At 56.2% G+C, this 19,156-nt stretch overlaps 2 protein-coding genes across 2 annotated transcripts in view; both read right to left on the reverse strand.

Moving 5' to 3' along the window:
- The window catches only part of TTYH2 (tweety family member 2), a 37,462-nt gene extending 28,892 nt beyond the window's left edge, over window positions 1-8,570 (reverse strand). The window contains exons 1-2 of the mRNA XM_025889924.2: window positions 8,382-8,570; window positions 358-530 (exon numbers count right to left, since the gene is read on the reverse strand). Coding sequence (XP_025745709.1) covers window positions 358-530; window positions 8,382-8,510 — 302 coding nt within the window. The 5' untranslated portion in view covers window positions 8,511-8,570. The remainder of the gene's footprint in view (window positions 1-357; window positions 531-8,381) is intronic.
- Window positions 8,571-13,441: 4,871 nt separating this feature from the next.
- RPL38 (ribosomal protein L38) lies at window positions 13,442-18,436 on the reverse strand. The gene is made up of 5 exons (XM_025889966.2): window positions 18,346-18,436; window positions 18,153-18,191; window positions 17,934-17,994; window positions 14,758-14,880; window positions 13,442-13,668 (listed from the first exon to the last, which is right to left on the reverse strand). Exons 2-5 carry the CDS (start codon window positions 18,153-18,155, stop codon window positions 13,643-13,645), a joined length of 213 nt encoding a protein of 70 aa, XP_025745751.1. The 5' UTR covers window positions 18,156-18,191; window positions 18,346-18,436; the 3' UTR covers window positions 13,442-13,642.
- Between the last annotated feature and the right edge of the window lie 720 nt (window positions 18,437-19,156).

Genomic DNA, 19,156 nt, shown 5'->3' on the forward strand with positions numbered 1-19,156 from the left:
GCTGAACAGGACTGCACCAGGGCAGAGGCACTGGCTGGACCCCCGTCACCACCCCGTGCATCTGACCCCTGTTGCTGGGCAAGGAAAGGGACAGCTTTTGCCCTGGGAAAGCCTCTGCCACGATGGTACCCGGAGCTTGGTCAGAAGAATGTGGCCACACAGCAGAGGAAGCACTTGGGGTTGGGTGGGTGGGGGGGGGAGGGCTGGTGGTAGAGGGAGAGGAAGGGGTGTCATGGGCCAGGGGCTAACCGCCAGGAAGACCCAGACAGTCAGGCCCCCACAAGCTGACTTTCCCCGCTGTGGGCACCGGAGAACCCCCGGAGCCACCCCCTGAGCCCAGTGCAGAGGGACACTCACCAGCAGACGAGCCCGGCCACCACCGCCGTCCAGGTGACGCAGCAGGAGTTGCGCTGCTTGGTCTGCACAGCCTCGTCCTGCCGGCAGCAGCACACGCAGACCATGTAAGCCGTGAGGACAATGAGGTTCAGGCCCAGGCAGATGGCGGCCACCAGCCCCAGGAACAGCAGTGACTGAAGAGGAAAGGCCCAGTGTCAGCACTTGGTCCCGTGGAGGGGATCGAGAAGCACCCTGTCCTGGGGTCCTGAGCTCCCACTGGGGCTGTGGGGGGCCTCCATCCCTCTTCTGCCTTCCTCCCTCCTCCCATGGTTGAGGCCCCAACCCCACACGCACAGGGCCCGGCGCTCAGGCTGGGCGGGGGCGCCGGGGCAGAAGGTGCTTCGACGTGGGCAGGGCGGGCAGGGGCAGGAGAACAGTGGATGCAGTGTGGGCAGCAGAGGTGAGGGAGAAGGAGCAGCTTCAGGCTGTGCCCCGGTTGGTGGCTTACACGCCTGCATGAAGTTACGGACCAGGCCCTGCCTGATGAGCTACTCTGAGCCGTTCAAGAGACAAGGCAGGAACCGCCAGCCGGCAGTGGGGGCTATGGGTGATGAGCTGCGTGGCTAGGGGGACAGACAAGGGGAGGGACAGCCACGAGGATCCGAGGGCCGTGGCCTCCTGGAGGACACCGGCTTTGGGCAGGATGTTTTGGAAGCTGAGAGGAACCTGGGACAGGGCCAGGAAGGGATGCCTGGTGCACCCGCTTCCTCCGAGCCTTGTTCTAGATGCTGGGGTCCCTCCAGAGACACAAGAAGCCAGCTCTGTGCTGGAGGGGCAGGAGCGGCGGGGGCGAGGGGGGGGGGGGAGTCAGAACATGCACCGTGGGGTCCCTTTCACTGCAGCCAGAAAGGGAGAGCCGTCCCCCAGTCTCAAATTCTGAAGGGGGCAGAAGGTGCCGTCTCAGGTCAGCCGAGCACCTCGGGGCCCTGCAAAGCGAGCTGCTGTCTGTTAGGAGGCCCAGAGGCAACCCCCTCCTTGCCCTCCAGTCTCTCGATTCAGCCAGATGGACACCAGATGGCACTAGGATCGGTGGCCGCCAGCCAGGGCTGGACCTGGCCGTCAGTCAGGCTCCTGAGCTGACAGCCAGCCTCACCCTGCTCCCCACATGTCCCCTTGGTAGTGCCCGGTCCAGAGCCCCCAGCACTCTAGTCTGGGCTGTTGGGGTGGGAGCCGGTTTCAGGGAACCCTAGTGCTGGTGGTGGCGACCAGCAGACTCAGGTAGATGCCGGGACCTCCTGGTCTAAGGGAGAGACCAGACTGTGACGGACCATGCGCACACAGAGGAGACAACACTGACAAACAGAGGCTGGGGGGCTCTGCAGTCCTCACGCCAGGGCCATCTTCGGGGGAAGGGGAGGTGGGGTGGGGAGCCTCACAGTGGTGAGGCACCTGCTGGGTCTGCCCTGTCTCACCAGGTCTGTGAGGGCTCGAGTTGGCCTTTGCACCCTTGATTCAACCTGCTCCTCTGGTCGCCTGGACCTGCAGGCTTCTGAGCCTCATGGACAAATGGCCAAATTGGTGGGGATAGACCAGAAGAGGTCAGGAGGTGGCTCATTTGGGAGTGGGGATGGTGGAGGTGCCACGGTGTGGCTTCACCACCACCTGGGACAAACACGTCGCAGGTACTGTAGGAACTCGCTCCCCACTCGTCTCCCACCTCCAGCAGCATGGATGCCCTAGTGACCCGAACACATCAGCCCAGCTGAAGTGTCCCCGATGGCCTCATGGCCTGGCCGGGCTGGTGCTCTTGGCCTGGACCACTAGGCACCCCCACTCTGCTCAGAGGGTGGAAAGGAGCTGCTACCTTCCCGCCCTCAGCCCTTGCTCTCTCACCGGAGGGCCCTGGAGCCCCAGGCCAGGAAGGACGGGTGTTAGGGGCTCGCTGCTCAAAGTGAAGTTTACCAACCCGGCACAATATGGACATCTCTTAAAATGCAGACTCTTGTTAGAAATGCAGGGTCGCAGGGCGCCTGGGTGGCTCGGTCGTTAAGCATCTGCCTTCGGCTCAGGTCATGATCCCAGGGTCCTGGGACCGAGCCCCGCATCGGGCTCTCTGCTCGGCAGGAAGCCTGCTTCTCCCTCTCCCACTCCCCCTGCTTGTGTTCCCTCTGTCGCTGTGTCTCTCTCTGTCAAATAAATAAAATCTTTAAAAAAAAAAAAAAAAAGAGAGATGCAGGGTCTCAAGCCTCGTTCTGGGCCCTAGCGAATCAGAAGGGTGTCTAGAGATGATCGCAGGAAATCGGTATCCCACAAGTCTGGGGGGCGATAATGAGTGTCCACAGGCTTTCCCAAACCTTTTCCAGCAGCTTAAGCTTTTCTTCAAAGACTCCTTTAGCAGAGCGCCACTCTCCAGGGCCTCCTCTGACTGAGGAGGGGACTGACATGCCATGCTGTGTCTTGGCCACCCTCGTGCAGGCCCTCAAGGCCCCTATGCTAAAACCCTGGGTTGCCCTGACCAATCTGCCAACCGCTGCACGACGCACCTACCCCACGAGCCAGTAAGGCCCGCCTGGTCATTTACCTTACAGAAAGGAGGCCCGTGTCCCCGCCCCAGGATATGCAAACGAATGTCCCCAGCAGCTCAATACACTGGTAACAGCCACAGAGCAGAGACAAGACGAGTGACCACCAACAATAGAACAGGTACATACAACGTTCTGTGGTCAGAAGCTGGAATACCACGCAGCCACAGGAAGAAAGCCACGCCAAATGGCAGACATGTAGCGCCGTCAGAGAAGTGCACCTACAGTGACAGGTGGGCACAGGAAACACCTCTGCGAGGGGACAGACTGAGGAGTGGGAGGGGTTCCTGGGGGGTCAGGAATACTCTGTCAGGATGGCCTCTCTCATGCACGTATTCAGGTGCACACTTAAAACTGATGCACCTTCTGGGGACGCCTGGGTGGCTCAGCCGGTTAAGCGTCTGCCTTCGGCTCAGGTCGTGATCCCAGGGTCCTGGGGTGGAGCCCCGCATCGGGCTCAATGCTCAGGAGGGAGTCTGCTTCTCCCTCTCCCTCTGCCCCTCCATCCCACTCACTCTCTCTCTCGAATAAATAAAATCTTAAAAAAAAAAAAGAGTGCACTTCCCTGTAAGTTGTTCCTAATGAAAAAAAAAAAAAAAAAGCAACAAAAAGCCAGACAGACCTTTTGTATACACTAGAGTGGTTCACATGCAGACCTCCTCCCAGCTACCCTTGGCTTCCAACTGGTCTGGACAGTCCCAGGCTTTCCCCAAACAGGAAAAGCCGCGACTCTAGCACGTGTCCCCACCTGGCAAGGAAGGACCGCCAAGAGTGGTCTAGACATGGGTTGGTGCCGTCTCAGTCCTCCCCAAACCACGGCCAGTCGCCACCCTCCGTCTGTGTAGTGACTCCCCTACTTCACACTCTCAGAGCCCACTCGGCCCCCCGTGAGCCCAGGCCCGAGGGCACAGCCTCCCCAGCTGCGCAGCTGGCCTCAAGGAGGTGCACGTCCCGCCTGAGAGAGGCCAGGCCTGCGAAACCCAAATGCAGGGGCCCTTTGGTTAGCAGTTCACCTCAGGTCTCTGCCCTCGGGTGCTGGGTGACAAGGATGGGGCAGGCCTGGTGGGGGAGGGGGGGAGCAGGGAAGGAAAGGAGGAAGTTGGGGAGCGGAGGGGAGGAGGAAGGATGTGCTGGAGGGAGGAGGGAGCAGTAGCCCAACCAGCAGAACCGCCCCCCGCCCCATGTCACCTGCCAACCTCTAATAGGCAATTATTTTCCTGTCCCTAATTAACACTGCAAGTCCCCATGTGCGTGGCAGGTGGGGGCTGGGGAGAGCCAACCTCCCTTTCAGAAGTTGCTGGGAGCTCTGCTCACAAGTCCCCTGCTCGGACAGAGCCTGGAAAGTAGTTGCCCATGTCAGCCGCACGCCCACAGCGCCCGGCAGCCACCCCCTCCCCGCCCTGCCCAACACCGAGCCACCACCGTGCCCACAGCTCCACATCAGAGCTGGGGCTCCAGCCTCTGTCCTCAGCACAGTGACTTCAATTAGTTCTGGTTTGCCACTTTGTACGGAGAAACCCAGGGCAAGAAACCGGGACACAAGCTGGGGCGGGACTGACTGATTTGCACACTGGGGGACGCTGACCATGAGGGGCTTCTGCACTAGGCACGGGAGGGGGCAGCAGCCGGAGACCCCCCTCACCCCAAGGGGTCAGGAGATAGCTAGAGAGTGGGCCAGCCTCGGGGTGAGGCCCCAGGGAGGGGAACTGGAGCAACTTGGGAGGGAAGGGTTAAGCCCTGCCACGGCACCCCAGTAGGGGAGGGGGGCGCAGCGTGATTGTCTGATGACCATGACTCAGTGTGCAGGCTGCATGAATGGGGCTTCCTCATCCAACTTGGGCTCCTCGGCTGGGCTCCCAGCCTGGCCTTTCCTCCTGAGACCTGCCCCCAAGGAACGGGGTGGGGGGGAGCCCTGTGGTTCTGGGGCTGGCCCCATCCTGTCCCCTCCCCTGGCCTGAGGACACACACTCGGGACTCTCTGGGGAGCCTAGGAGCTGAACCACCCAGAGTTAACATGTGAAAATACACTTCTGAATGTAAAAAGTTAAAAGCATCTTGTCTATCTCATCATGCGTGTCCCAAAAGAATGGCTGGTGTATGGAAGGACCCGTGGAACAGGAAGCACCGTGTGGCTCCTGCACTTGGACGGAGGCAGCTGCTAACATCTGCACGGCGTTTGGAGCTACTAAGACATTTCCAGTACATTCGTTCATCAGCACCTGGCCTCCCTGCAATGGCGGGGAGCCGGGTGGTGCCCATAGCTGGAGGAGGGAACACCAGTGGCTTGTTCTGGGAAAGAGTCACAGCTGGATGCAGGGCCAGGGGTCCTTTCTGTGTCCCCAACTCCGCCCAGTGGACACCTGTCCAGCTGGGGGCTCCTCCCCAAGCAGGGCTTGTGGCAATTTATGACGTGCCACTCACCGGCCACACGCTCTAGACCCCTTAACTTATCGGGTCCTTTCCTTCTCTCCTTGATGGGGGTGGGGGGTTTCTCCATCTCTACCCGTCACCCATCAAAGGTGAGAGACTCAGACTGAGAGGTCTTGGCTGCTTCCCCTCTGCACACACACAGCCTAGAGCTGGGGTGCAGGGTCAAGTCCACTGGCAGGGGAGGGGTGGTGGTGGTGAAAGGGTCAACCATCGGTGGGCTTCCACTGCTCCCCAAGAGTCCAGAAAGTGAGTGGGAACCCTGCTTCCTCAGGAACGTTCTGGGAGCTGAACTTCCTCAGGATATTCCAGGTCACTAGGTGAGCTGCTCGTCTGTCATTTCCACTCTTTGAGACCCCTTTTTTCTTCCAGATCCCTGCATAGCTCGTCCCTCCTGAATTTTCCTCGGGGCCTGCACCTGCCTCTTTCCATCCCCACTGAGTCTTTGGTGCACGCGCACACACACTTCCCCACAAGCCGTTACTGTTCATTTGGACACTTTGGGCATGAGTTAGTTCTTCTCTGATCAGGGTCTGTAGAAGAAAATCTCTTCCCTCTCTATGGCCCGAGGAGTACTGTCTTTGGACACATTACTGAACCCGAAGGCCAGCCTGTCTAATGGTTTGTATCACTGGTCCTACTGCAAAAGCTCTTTAGGTACCAAGCACATTGCATGGAATGTCTCGTTTAATACTTGCAGATGAGGGAAGTGGGGCTCAGAGAGGTATGGACACCTGCCATGACACACAGTAAGTGATAAAACGGGGATTCCAACTCAAGACAGCTGGAGGGCAGAGCCCCAGCCCCACCTACTCAGCTGCTGTAGCCTGGAGCCAAGGCCCTGGCAGCCTTGGTTATCATGTGACCCCTCGTCTGGCATAGCATTTGGCCTCAATCAAGTTTGCTAAGTACTCAGATGATTGACAGCAGAAGGTGCCCCATCCATGGTGTTAACTGGCCTGCCAGCTGGGAGGAAGGGAGCTTCCAGGAGGGACCCATGGTCAGACCACAGGGGGACTCACCCAAACAGGAGCCACTTTAACTAACACCCAGAGCCATGGTCGGGCTGCCCAGGAGCAGTGGCCCACGGGAAGGGAATGCCTTCTGGAGTCATTTGATGCCCTGCACAGTGTGCCAGGGGCTACATCCCGAGAGAAGAGGGGCAGGGACTGTGAGTGGGTCCCTCTGGCTCAGCTGCCACCTCTCCAGGGGACTGAGTGGGTGGGGGAGGTTCAGGCCCCCCAAGCCACAGCTGCTGGCGGGACAGGTGCTGTCTCTGGGGCCACCGGGGTGGGGGAGTGCCCTACCACCACCCTCTCGCCCATCTGGAGGTCTTCCTGACCCAGCCAGTTTAGATTTCCTCTTGTGGAGAGAAGAAAATTAAGGCTGGAGATCTCCCCCCCTCCCAAGATCTGGGGCGCAGGGTTAGGGACGCACCAACAAACACGGGCACGTGCACGCGCGTGCGCGCGCACACACACCCCCCGACACAGCTGTCTCAGAAATCATATCCGCCTCTTTTCATGCATTCACTGGGAGCGGAAGATTCCCTGGAGCTATCCCCAGGCAGCCGCATTCTCCGGGAACGCTGACTTCCACGGGCAGAGCTCTGGGAGAAGGGAGGGGCAGACACAGATTAGGAGGGAGCCGGGCTAACCCACCCAAGTGCCTCGCAGCAGGACAGCAGGAAGGGGTCCTGATTCTCTCCCCTTTCTGGAAGGGCAGGCACCTTGTGCCTGGAGTCTGAGGGCGACAGGGACACTAGGGTCTATTATTAGACTCCCTGTCCCCAGTGCACTGCACACCCTGCCGGATCAGGATCCCTCAGGCCCTGCAGGAGCAAGGGCTGGTCAGGGAAGGCAAATAGCTGACTCCCAGCTCAGCGCCCCCCTCAGCGGCTCAGCCTCCCCCTCCGCCTCCCGAGACTCAGCAGAGGCCCTGCTCTGCCCTGACCTGCCCCACACGGGCCGATCAGGCCCAGGCCAGAGAACCTGACACTCTGCAGGCAGAAGCCACCAGGGGTCAAAGTCTCAACATGGGCCCAGAACTCTCAACAAATGGTCCCCGTCCTGGGCTTTTCAGCCTGAATCTTTGACCCAACAGTGAACTGACTCAGCTGGGCCACAGGGGCTGGAGCAGGCTTGGCCAGATTTCAGAAGGCTGGGAGAACCTTTAGTTCTGCCCCGGCGGGGAGGTCTGGGGAGCCCCTCCTCCAGGGGGGGTACAGAACCCGCAGAGGGAAGGGCCGGCGGAGCGAGGAAAGGGCAGAAGTGCAAGGATGAGGGGAGTGGCCGGCCAAGAAGCCAAGACCCCAGAAATTCAGGGCCTTGGAGTGTATGCACGGCGCAGGAGGCTGGAGCTGGTGTGAGATGGGGCTGACTGGGGACACGTCCCTTCCCCCAGGCCTCCATATGTGGCTGGGGGCTTTGGGTGCACGGGAGGGAAGTCATCCCCGCCCCCACGCAGCCGCCTCCCCTGGCCCTGCAGCGGTCCAGGAGGGGGCCAGGCAGAGGTGCCCAGCGGCTCCCGACCTGCAAGCAGGGGCTGGGGAGGAGGGGGGCTGCGGAGTCGAACTCTGGAGACGAGTCAGTTTCTGCTCAAACTTCTCCCAGGCCACATAAACCCGGAAAGAGAGCGCCCGTCTTGGAACCGCAGACGGAAGAAAAGCCCGAGGCGTCCTTGGCATCCCCACAGCTCGCGCGAAGGAATTACCCGGGTACGGGCGCAAATGCCCCCCTCCCCCAGCGCTCGGGCCCCCACGCCCCGCACGCAGCCTCTGCGCCCCTCCCCCCCGTTCCCCAGCGCTGGCAGAACTCCCATCTTTCCAGCTTTCCCGGCCCACGAGGTTCCCAGACGGGAGCGCCGTAGCCAAGAGTCCCGGGGGAGAAAGGGAGAGGGGTGAGGAGGCTGCGGGGCAAGGGTGGGAGGCGGGCCGGGGAGGCGTGCGGACCGCGGCGGGCGGGCCGGGAGGCGGACGGGGTGGTGCGGGGACTTGGGGCGCCGGCCGTGGCCCGGGTCCGGGCGGCGCGGACTCACCTCCCGGTAACTCTCATCGCGGGGGTTGAATGTGCTGTCCACCGGCTGCAGGCGCAAGCCCAGGTGCGGGACGCTGTGCAGCCACGCCACCCACCAGGGCGCGACGTACTCCACGCGCGCGGCCGGCATGGCTCGGCCCGAGCGCGCCCGCCTGCTGTCTGCTGCGGCCGCCGCTCCTGCCGCCGCCGCCGCCGCCGCTGCCACCCGGCCTGGGACGCGCGCCCCGCCCCGCCCCGCCCCGCCCCGCCTCGGCGCAGGCCCCGCCCCGCCCCGCCCCTCCCGGGCTGGACCACCGGCCCTGGGCGCGCCCTCGGGCTGCAGAGGGTCGTGCTGGGGAACCCGCAGGCTTTTCCTGCTCGGGATTCTGTCTTGGCCCCGCGGGCGAAGGAGATGGAAGAAGTGAAAACTGCCCCCCAAACGCCCCTGTTTCTTCACAGCCGTCTCTAGGTCCCCGGGCTTCTCGTTAGTTATTATCAAATCAGGATGTAGATTGTCAATGCGTGCTGCGAGCAGGGCAGTCCTGGCGCCAGATGCGAGACGGCCATTCCTAGGGCTGCCAGGGAGTAGTCAGTTCACAGTGTGGGGACGGCAGGGAGCAACAGTCTGCCCCTGGGTCCCTAGTTCTAAATTCATTCTAATTTATTGAGCACCCACCGTGTAAACCACGTGTACTCAGAGCAGTAAGACATGGTTCTGTCCCGCGAGCGCCCAGCCTATCTGCCCAAACAACTAACGGACGCTGCTTTGGAAGCCCTGGGGACTGAGAAAAGCAGTTTGATTCTGCCTGGCAGGCGGCACCGGGCAGGCCTCCTGGAGGAAGGGACCCTCGAGCGACCAGACGGGAGGGTAGGAGAGTACTGGGAGCGCCAGGAAAGGCTGGACCTCTCGGGGAGACACAAGACCGTCCACAGCACACATTTACTGAACACCTACAATGTGCCAGGCACTGAACAGAGCAGGGGCATGGCGCTTGGTGGGGGCAGCTGGTAATAGCAGTACACACAGAAAGAGGCAAACTGCTGTCTTCAAAGGGGCTTTGGAGAAAAGCAAAAGCAGAGCAGGGTCAGTGGACCAGGATGTGCTCAGGTGCAGTCGTTGATCTGATAAAGCCTTGTGGACACCTGGCCCTGAGTATGCTGAGCACTCACAGAAGCCCCAGGCATAAAAGCCTGGTTTTGGGAACTGCAAACAGCATGATGTGACGGGAGGACAGGTTGGGGCTGGCAAGTAGACGTGAGGCTTGAAACAAGGACAAGGTCAAGGTAAAGTACCGCCTGAGGTTTACGTGAGAGTGGAGGAGTTAGGGGTCCTGATGGATCTGGCTGGAATTGGACACAGTCTGGGGGTGGTCACGAAGTGGGGAAGAGACATGGGTGAGAAAGGGGACTCCAGAGAAACTCCTGAGTTTCTGACTTGGGGAGCTGGGTGCGGTGCCCTGAAAGCGTGTTTGCCAGAGGGGCGTGGACCACAGACGTCCCTACTATGACCACTATCAGAGGTCCAGGGGCCAGGAGAGGGAGTTCCAGTTCCCTGGGCCCCTGACTGGGGCCATCCCATCTGGGCATACCCAAAGCTGAGGCACTGAGGGGTGTGCAGAAGGCCAGAGAGTGCTTCTTTTCTCATAGGGGTTTTCATTAATTCAACAAACTTTGGCAGAGCACCTTCTCCCTTCTAGGGAATACAGTGACCAATAAAACACCCGCGTTCCTGTCTGCATGGGGTCTAGAGTTTAGGGAGGAGAGGAAGCTTTTACCCCAGTGATGAGTTGCAAACCCTGTTCAGTGCTTTCAAGAGTCTGGTGTTGGTAGGAGGGTGGGGGCGAGCTACTCGGGGTGTCCTGGGCGAGGGATCTGAGCAGAGGGACAGTACATGATGAGACCGGGGACCGCGATCCGGGTGGGGGTGTTAAGGGTGTAGAAGAGAATCAAATAGGTACAGCACAGGGGGTGGGGGTGGCAGGGAGAGACTGTCAGACTGCAGGCAGGGAGAGCAGAGGCTGACCGGTCCCCGGGGTGGGGCGGTGTAAGAGGGAACTTCTCCGGGTGATGAAACTTTGGTTGCAGGGGTATTTATAAAAGTATAAGTGTTTGTCAAAATTCAGAGAATTGTACACCAAGAAGGATGAATTTCACTGTAAGTTTTGCCTCAATAAGCCTTATTTTATATTTTTTAAAAGATTTTATTTTAGAGAGAGAAGGGGGAGGGGCAGAGAGGGAGTGAGAGAGACTCTAGCAGACTCCCTGCTGAGCACGCCCCCCCCCCCCCAATGTGGGGCTTGATCTCACAACCCTGTCATCATGACCTGAGCTGAAACCAAGAGTCAGATGCTTAACGGACTGAGCCATCCAGGGGCGCCTCAATCAGCCTTACTTTAAAATAAATACCTTTATTTAAAAAAAAAAAAAAAGGAGGGGAGGAAATAGGCAAGGGCCATTTCACACAGGGCCTGGTAAGGATTTTGGTCTTTGAGGTGGGCCCTGCTGCCTGTTGAGGAAAATGTACCTTTGAAGCAATGTCCTGGGGCCCTCGGCAGGCTGGCTCTGACAACTGGCATGAGGATGCAGCCTGGCACCTCCATGATAGGCCCTGCTGGGTGCCACATGCACGGTCCCCTCTCCCTCTTCCTCCCCGTTGACAGCACAGGAGGCTCCAGCTGCTGATCCTGCCTCCTGAACGCCGGAAGTTCGGGGATTTGGCATTCCTCTAGAAGATTAGAGTCACAACAGTGATTCTAAGTGCTTCAGGGGAGAAGGGAGGGCAAGATACCAGAGATCCCAAGCGGGAGGGTCTGCCTCCGGGGAAGGGGCGTGTCTCACCCTGGGGACTGACCCTGAACCTGTTACGGGGGGTCCTGCCAGCCCGAGAGGGAGGGGGTGGGGCAGGGAGCAGGCCTGCAGACAGGCTTGAAGACGAATACCAAAGCTCACCCTCAGGGCCAGCGTAGCAGCCATCTGGGTGCAGCAATGAACACCCAAACCTGCTCTGCCGGTCTGCACCCAGCTAGACAGTGATCCTTCTAGCCTCTTCCCCAAAGGGCTGCTGACCTAAGCCAGGTGAGCCCTCGGAGCAAAGCAGAACAGGAACAGGAGATTGCCTGGGGACACTTTTTTTTTTTTTTTTTAAGATTTTATTTATTTAAGAGAGAGAGACATAGCGAGAGAGGGAACACAAGCAGGGGAAGTGGGAGAGGGAGAAGCAGACTCCCCGCTGAGACAGGAGCCTGATGTGGGGCTCGATCCCAGGACCCTGGGATCATGACCTGAGCCGAAGGCGGACGCTTAACGACTGAGCCACCCAGGTCTCCCTGCCTGGGGACTCTTAATGGGAGTTGAAGTGAGAACAGCCCAATTGCCCATTCCAAACCAGCAACTGTGGCCCACGCCTCACCACTCAGCCGGTGTGCAGCAGGAATGGGCTCACCCAAGCCGACAAGTGGACCTCAGCAAAGCAGTGGTTGTACCTGGCCACCTGAGGGCTTAACACATACCTAGGCCTCCAACCAACTTAATCATTATCTCTGCCATCAGCCTTGGCCACCATGGAGAATTTTGAACAAGCACCCCAAACGGCTCCAAGGCACAAGCTGGGGCTGAGAACCGTGGCGGGAAAGGGTGCCTTCTCCAGGCACGGAGGCCAGACAAACGCCTGCAGGGTTTGTCTCCTAGGAGCTGGGGCCTGTCTCTGCACAATGTGCTGGGACAAAGGGAGCCCAAGTGGCAAGCCCTCCCTCTTCCTGGGAATCTTGAACACCCAGAGAATGGGGAAGACTGGAAGCCCCTGAAGGTGCTCCATCCTGGGTTGGTCACTGAGGCCGTGGACCCCTCCTGGAGGAAACCCATGCCTCTCATGACTGGATTCAAACTCCCTTACAGCCTTAGAATTTCTATAGGAAAAAATGCAACTAAATTCAGGCAGTAGGCTCCTGGGGAGTGAATTTTATCAAGTGAAGCATTTCTAGACCCACACTGGAGACCGCTCACTTGTAGTATGTCGCCACCTCGTGGTCTGTCCTGACATGACCCCCATTCACCTCAAAATTGCTAAGTGCCAGAAAAGCGACCATACGTTTCCTCTTAGCTCATTCACCCTTACAACAGACCACTGAAGCATCAATATGGTTATGGGTTACGTGCCGTAACCATATGTAAACTCAGGCCATGTCGGGAAAGGCAGTCTGGAGGACCCCACTCAGCCTCCTAAGAACTGGCCTGGCACACAGGAGTCCAACACAACTCCTGTCATGTTGTAGAGGCAGCTTTCTCTGCATCATAGACACTTACCCGACCCCGTTATCTGTCCTCAGAAGGGAGGGGAGGGGAGGGGATCCACGAGGCTGATTGCCTTGCCGCTGCACAGGGTGACACCTGCTGGCCATCACCCGCCATTAAAGCTGATCTCACGGTCTTTTCTCTGTAAGCACTGTCCCATCCCTGCCTGATTCTCCCATGGTGACTCAATAGGCAGAGGTTTGCCGTTCTTCCCTGGGGCTGGTACCAGTGCATGGTGCTCAACAGTGAGGTAATTTCTCAAGATCATGCCAGCTGGCAAGTGGTAGAACCTGCATTTAACCTCCAAAGAGTCGGGGCTGGCTGGGACCTGAGCTGCTGCACTCATGCTGGAATTTGGGCCCTTTTGAGCAGTGGGTTACACTGTTAGCAGGGCTAACACTCATCTGCTCTTAGCAATAATCTCATCACACCCTACATATTCTGAAGCTCCACTTTACCTTGAGCAGCACTTAGGAAACAAAGCTTCCCAGCACTTAGTCTGAATAAAAAGCCTCCTGTCTACTCCTGCATCAAGGAATACTTCCCCATGGTGGATCTGAAAGGCACAAGCTGGGGCTGAGAACCGTGGCGGGAAAGGGTGCTCTGTTTGGATGGGATAGCTCAGCCTGTTGCTATTTCCTAGAAGCTAATCAACTCCACCTTGTAACTACCATTTTCATTATCAGGAAGCTCACTTTACCTAAATGACTTTTAAATCCCATGAGGGCATACTGGCTTACTTCCACAAATATCTGCCTCTTCTGTGTGTTTCCATCTATTCATTTTCCAAACTTAGGCTAAACAAAGGATGGTTTTATTTGTCCATTGAGATCACAGCCAAAGATCAGGGATGCAAGTAAGTAGCAACCAGGACCCCCATCCTGTTCCCACCAGAAGGCACGACCAAGTAGTATTTCCCTTCCCACCCTCAAAGACAAAGGACATTTTAAGAATTTTTAAAACTTTAATACAGTTCAAATCAGTGGGCCAGGTTCACTTCAGCTCCTTCACTGCCAAACCTAGAGGAAAAGATACAAAAGTGAGTCACCCAGAACATACATTTTTATTTAGAGTTACTCTTGCCTGTCTGGATTTGTACTTAAGCTAAAGAGGGTTAACAAACTCAGAAATTAAGCATACCATGGTGGTTTTGCTTAAAATATTAAGTTAATCAGGGTTGTGAGATTGAGCCCCATGATAGGCTCTGTACTGAGCGTGGAACCTGCTTAAGATTCTCTCTCTCCCTCTGCCCCTCCTGCATGCCCTTGCTCTAAATCTAAAGAAATAAAAATAAAAAAAAATTAAGTCAGTGTTAGGGGCGCCTGGGTGGTACAGTCAACTCTTGGGTTTCTGCTCAGGTTGTGATCTCAGGGCTGTGAAACTGAATCCCACGTGGGGCTCCAAGCTCAGTGGAGTCTGCTTAGGACTCTCTCCCTCTGCCCGCTGTACCCCCCCCAACCCCACGCATGCGCTCTTAAAATAAATCTTTAAAAAAAAAAACTTAAAAAAAACCCCTCAGCGTTTGATAATTAAAAAACAAAAACAAAACAAAATCAGAAAGCATTCCCTCTCTCAGCCTTCATGAAGAGGTCTCAAGAAGTTCTTATGTCAAGCTGCATTGGTGAAGTTTCCGGTATGAAGGGGCAGCCTTTGAGACCACTCTGCATTCCGGGCCATCTCTGCCCTGCCTCAGCTTTTGGTCCCCCCTCCCTCCCCAGGATGGGCCCTAAGTCTCACCTATACTCATGGCCTATTTAGTTTTCTGACCTGCAAAAATGGGGATGGGTACCAGCACCCACCTTGTAGGGTTGCAGGGAGAAGAAAGAGTTACCCACAGAGTTAAATGTTCGCTGTTACTATTCTGTTAGAAAAGCATGGATGGGAGCGAAACAAACTGTTCTTTGGCCAGGGAAACTATTTCTGGAATGGGATGGAACTCTGAGGATCACAACTATTCATTCCTTGCACCACCAACAGCAAGAGCAGATACTTCGACAAGCCACAAAATGGGACTTTCCTAAATCTGGGAACAACTCAAGAAAAGAGATGGCAAACACAGGTGCCTTCCACATTTCAGGTCAGCCCCCCAGGACCCCCGGCTCGCTCACCTGGGGGCAAGGACTGCTTCAGCTTCTCTGCTTTCTCCTTGTCCGTGATGACCAAGGTGTAAAGGTATCTGCTGCACCGAACTTTAAACTTCACATTATCCTTATTTTTCTTGATCTTGACGGCTACCAAAGAGACCAGAATTAGGAATTAAATTGTATCATAGAAGAGCTGTCACACAGTTCACCTGCTTTATATTTATGTAGAAAAGTGGCACTTTTGGCTGCAACCACGGTCAGGGCTGTGCTCGCCTCCCTGTACCATCCCCTCTGCAGAAACAGAAAACCAGAAGCCCTCTACACTTCAATAGTAACAGTGTCAGAAACCTACATTTCCCTTATATTAATACGTCAGAGCCTAGGGCTTATTAATCTAAACTGGTTTACACATAAAAACAGATAATCTGATATGTGGAACACATCCGAGAACATTCTGTAACCATCTTATTTTTTAAAGGGATAAAAGTAGCTCATCAAATAAGGAGATGTATCATCTGCTAGGATCAAGAACGTTCCACCTCTCTACTTCTGGGAATCAGTTCTCTGCCCCCCCCCCCGCCCCCCTCCCCCCGCCAACCCCGGGACAATGGTAACTACTTTCTTCAGGGTCTGCCAGCCACCTGCCCCAGAGTTATGTGCTAAAGCTTTTCCTTAAATTTATGAAACCCATTTTCCGGGCTCTTTCCTACTGCCCAATTCTATCTCAGGACCACAGCTCAGACAACAGAGCCCCAGTGTGACTCAAGCTCAGCAGTGCAAGGTCTGAAGTTTTGTTGGCGGGGGGGACAAGTGTCCGTGCATTTCCATGGAGAACATTTTATGTATCCATTAAAACTCCTCATTCGAACTTTAAAAACAGGTCAGACACTCCCAAGAATTCATTATTATAAACGCACTCAAGTGCCCATCCCGAGTCAGGTGGCTGCACATGGGTTCTAGTGGCTCAGCCCGAGCCTGACCAGATGGCTGGACACACAGGCCCTCAGCCCCACAGAAGCGGCGCCGAGATTCACTTGGACTGACAACCCCCAACTCCCTCTCTGCCAGTAACTCTAAAGAAAGGAGGCACGTCACGGGACGCAGCACTTGAGCCTGCCCAAGGCAATGGCTGCCTTAGCTTATGTTTTAATAAATCCAGCAAACTGGGTCTTCGTTCAAACCAACCTATTTTGCTATCTTCACATTCCTCTTAAAGCTGAGTATGCTGCATCGCCTAGCAGCTGCCGTGCGCCTATAAATTACATGGGACAATCCTAAGACCTCTTAAAGAAAAAACTGTTTATTCAACGCTGTCATCCTGTGCAGTCCTTCCACCTAAGGACATAAACCCAAAGAACTGAGAGCAGAAACGAGAGATATCTGCACACCAGTGTTCAGGGCAACAGGATTTGAAGTAGCCAAAAGGGAGATACCACCCGATGCCCACTGCTGGATGAACAGTGGCAGATCCACACGATGGATTATTCAGCCTTAAAAGGAAATTCTGACAAATGCTACCACATGGATGAACCCAGAAGACACTGTGCTAAATGAAGCGAGCCAGTCCCACAGGGACAAACACTGCTGATTTCATTTACAGGAGGTTTCTAGAGCAGTCAAATCAATAAAGTAAGCAGAACGGTGGAAGCCAGGGATTGGAGGGAGAATGGTAGGTTAGTGTTTCTTGGGTATAGTTTTAGTTTTACAAGATCATGAGTTCAGAAAATGCTGTGGGAAGGTCCCCAGTGCCAGCAAACTGTACACTTAAAATCAGGTTTTGTTACGCCTATTTCTAATTAAAAGTATTTTTTAAAAGTTTACTCAAAAAGCACTGAACATTCTGTGTCCAGGGGACCACACAGTCTAAAATCAGGATCCTGAATTCCAATGCAAACGAATCTGATGGACTGGGTGCCATTTCTTCACGGTACTAAGGAGCCTTGCACCAATCCCATGGGACAGATGCTATTACCAATCCCCCTTCAACGGAGGGAAAAGGTAGTGTCGTGTTTAATTTGAGGATGGCTTACCTCCTCACAGAGCCAGGATTTGAACCAGACAGTGACTCAAATTCCCTGGCCTGAATGATGATCACAATGACCTCTCTTTACAGCTCGACAGTGTACCAACAGTCCCCAGAAGCACTGGACAGAGCACACTCCTCCCTGTTCCCACAGACAGCCACCATTTCACACAGTCCCAGACAAACAGGACCCTCCCTTCCCCTGTGAACCCAATAAAACGCTCTCCCCGAGCTCCCACCACCATTTCAGCCTTCCACTGACAGAGCCTTAGAGCCTTAGAGCCTTGGCCACCTCAATCCGTCAGCAGAACACGGCTTACTTTTCGCAAATGATCTGATGTTCTCTTTTGAGAACACATTTCGGAGGAGAAAGGAAGCGTTAAGCGCTACTTGATGAGGCAGAAAAATGAGGACTCTGGGCTACCCCCCATCTACCATGTAGGAAGCACAAGCCCCCACACCTCCCTCAACTCTAACAAAGGGGTACCAGCCCGACTCCCTCCCACATGCGGTGCACCAGTGAGAACACTGGGCACCAGGGGCTAGTACCATTGGGGGAACCCACTGAAAGCTTGCTCTTGTAGGCTTCTGACGCATCGTTCCCTTTTCCTTATTTATGCGCGCAGGAAACTAACTCCCACACGTGACAAGTCGGACTACTTCCTACAGCCCACTGTCCGGGGCCTGGGCTCAGGCAGCAGTGGGCCCAGAACCCGACCCGGGGCACCGAGGTCAGGGTGCTGAGACGTGCATTTCCAGACTTCCACCCGGTAAGGACTCTGCTCAGAACGCACACCTCTTCTGAACTAAGGACGGTTTTTAAAACGCTCACAATTAGCCAACGAAGGGAACACACTGCCCAACAAAGTCTTCCTTCTGGGAAATAGGATAAATCCCTGCTCCCGGGCAGCCAGGCATCTGCTTCAACAGCCTCCCTCGGTCTGACACCCCAGGGACCCACGCTCCAGGGGACCGTCCAGCCTACGGACCAGGGGAAGGTCTAGGGGGGATCCAGGGGAAGGAAGGTCTAGAGAGGAACCAGGATAGGATCCAGGGTAGAAACCAAGGGAAGGTCTAGGGCGCGATCGGGGTAGGATCCAGGGCAGGGCCCAGGGCAGAGGCCCGCTCCACGCGCGCACGACCGTCCTCACTCTTGCAGTTCAGAGCGACCACTTACATTTGGCGTCCTTTCGCCTGGCCGTGAGCAAAAAGTCCTTGATTTCCTCGATTTTGCGAGGCTGAAACACAAACAGGTTCGTGCGCTGCACTGACACACTTGTTCTGGCCATGACTTGACCACCGCCACCAACCCCTCACGGGGACCGGGGACCCGGGACTCCTGCAAAGGCGCTCCTGCCCCCGCCCCCGAGGGGGCCCCAGCAGGGGCCATACTCACCATGGCTACGGGGGGCGAACGGGAGCGCGCGGCCGGCACCTGCGGAGAAGACCGATGTTGGCGTCAGCGGGGCGCGGGGATTGGCGAGGATCCCCGCTTCTCCTCCCCACCCTCCCCCCGAAATGCCCCCTCCGTCGCACTCCATCCTCCTCTCCCGCACCCTCGGTCCACACTCAGGGTCCCCAGATCTCACCCAGTCGTGGATTACCCCGGATTACCCCTCAGTGCCCCGTTCAGAGCCCGAAACACTCACAGCGAGCAGCAAGAAAAGAGGACGGAAAAGAGCGAGACTTCCGTTTCCGGGCAGTTAAACCCTCCCTCGGAGGAAACTGGGTACGGTGTCTGCAAAGGGTCAAGAATAATATAGGCGTTCGTCCTTCCCATTGCAGCACCTCTGCCCCCTCCTGGCCTAGATTAATGGTGTATATCAGGAATAAAATAGGCGGCCTTCCTCCTCCCTCCACTCTCTTTTCCTTCTCCACCCCCAACCCCCACCTTGGCTTTGCTAGGCTTTATCTCAGATCCAGTTTAAAGACCGAATACTTAGGGCGCCTGGGTGGCTCAGTCGTTGGGCATCTGCCTTGGGCTCAGGTCACGATCCCAGAGTCCTGGGATCTAGTCCTGGGATCGAGCCCCGCATCGAGCCCCTCATCGGGCCCTTTGCTCAGCGGGGAGCCTGCTTCTCCCTCTCCCGCTCCCCCTGCTTGTGTTCCCTCTCTCGCTGTTTCTCTCTGTCAAATAAAAATATAAAATCTTAAAAAAAAACAAAACAAAACCCAAAAGCAAGAAACTAAAGACCGAACACTTATTAGCTTCTACTTTCTTTAGATGTGTGCATTGAGCATCTAAGCAGGGATTTTCCCATTTAAATAAAGGGATCCTTCTATGTACACTCTAGAACCTCTTTGTAGAGGTTTCTCACATTTTCTTCTGGTCATCTTTTCCGCGGACATCTAATTTGTCCTGAGCAAGGCCCCCTTTTCCACTTAATGGAGCTTTTCCAC

This window comes from Callorhinus ursinus, unplaced genomic scaffold (assembly GCF_003265705.2).
Source record: "Callorhinus ursinus isolate GAN/ISIS: 27379988/994484 unplaced genomic scaffold, GSC_fseal_2.0 scaffold50, whole genome shotgun sequence".
NCBI classification, from domain to species: Eukaryota; Metazoa; Chordata; class Mammalia; order Carnivora; family Otariidae; genus Callorhinus; species Callorhinus ursinus.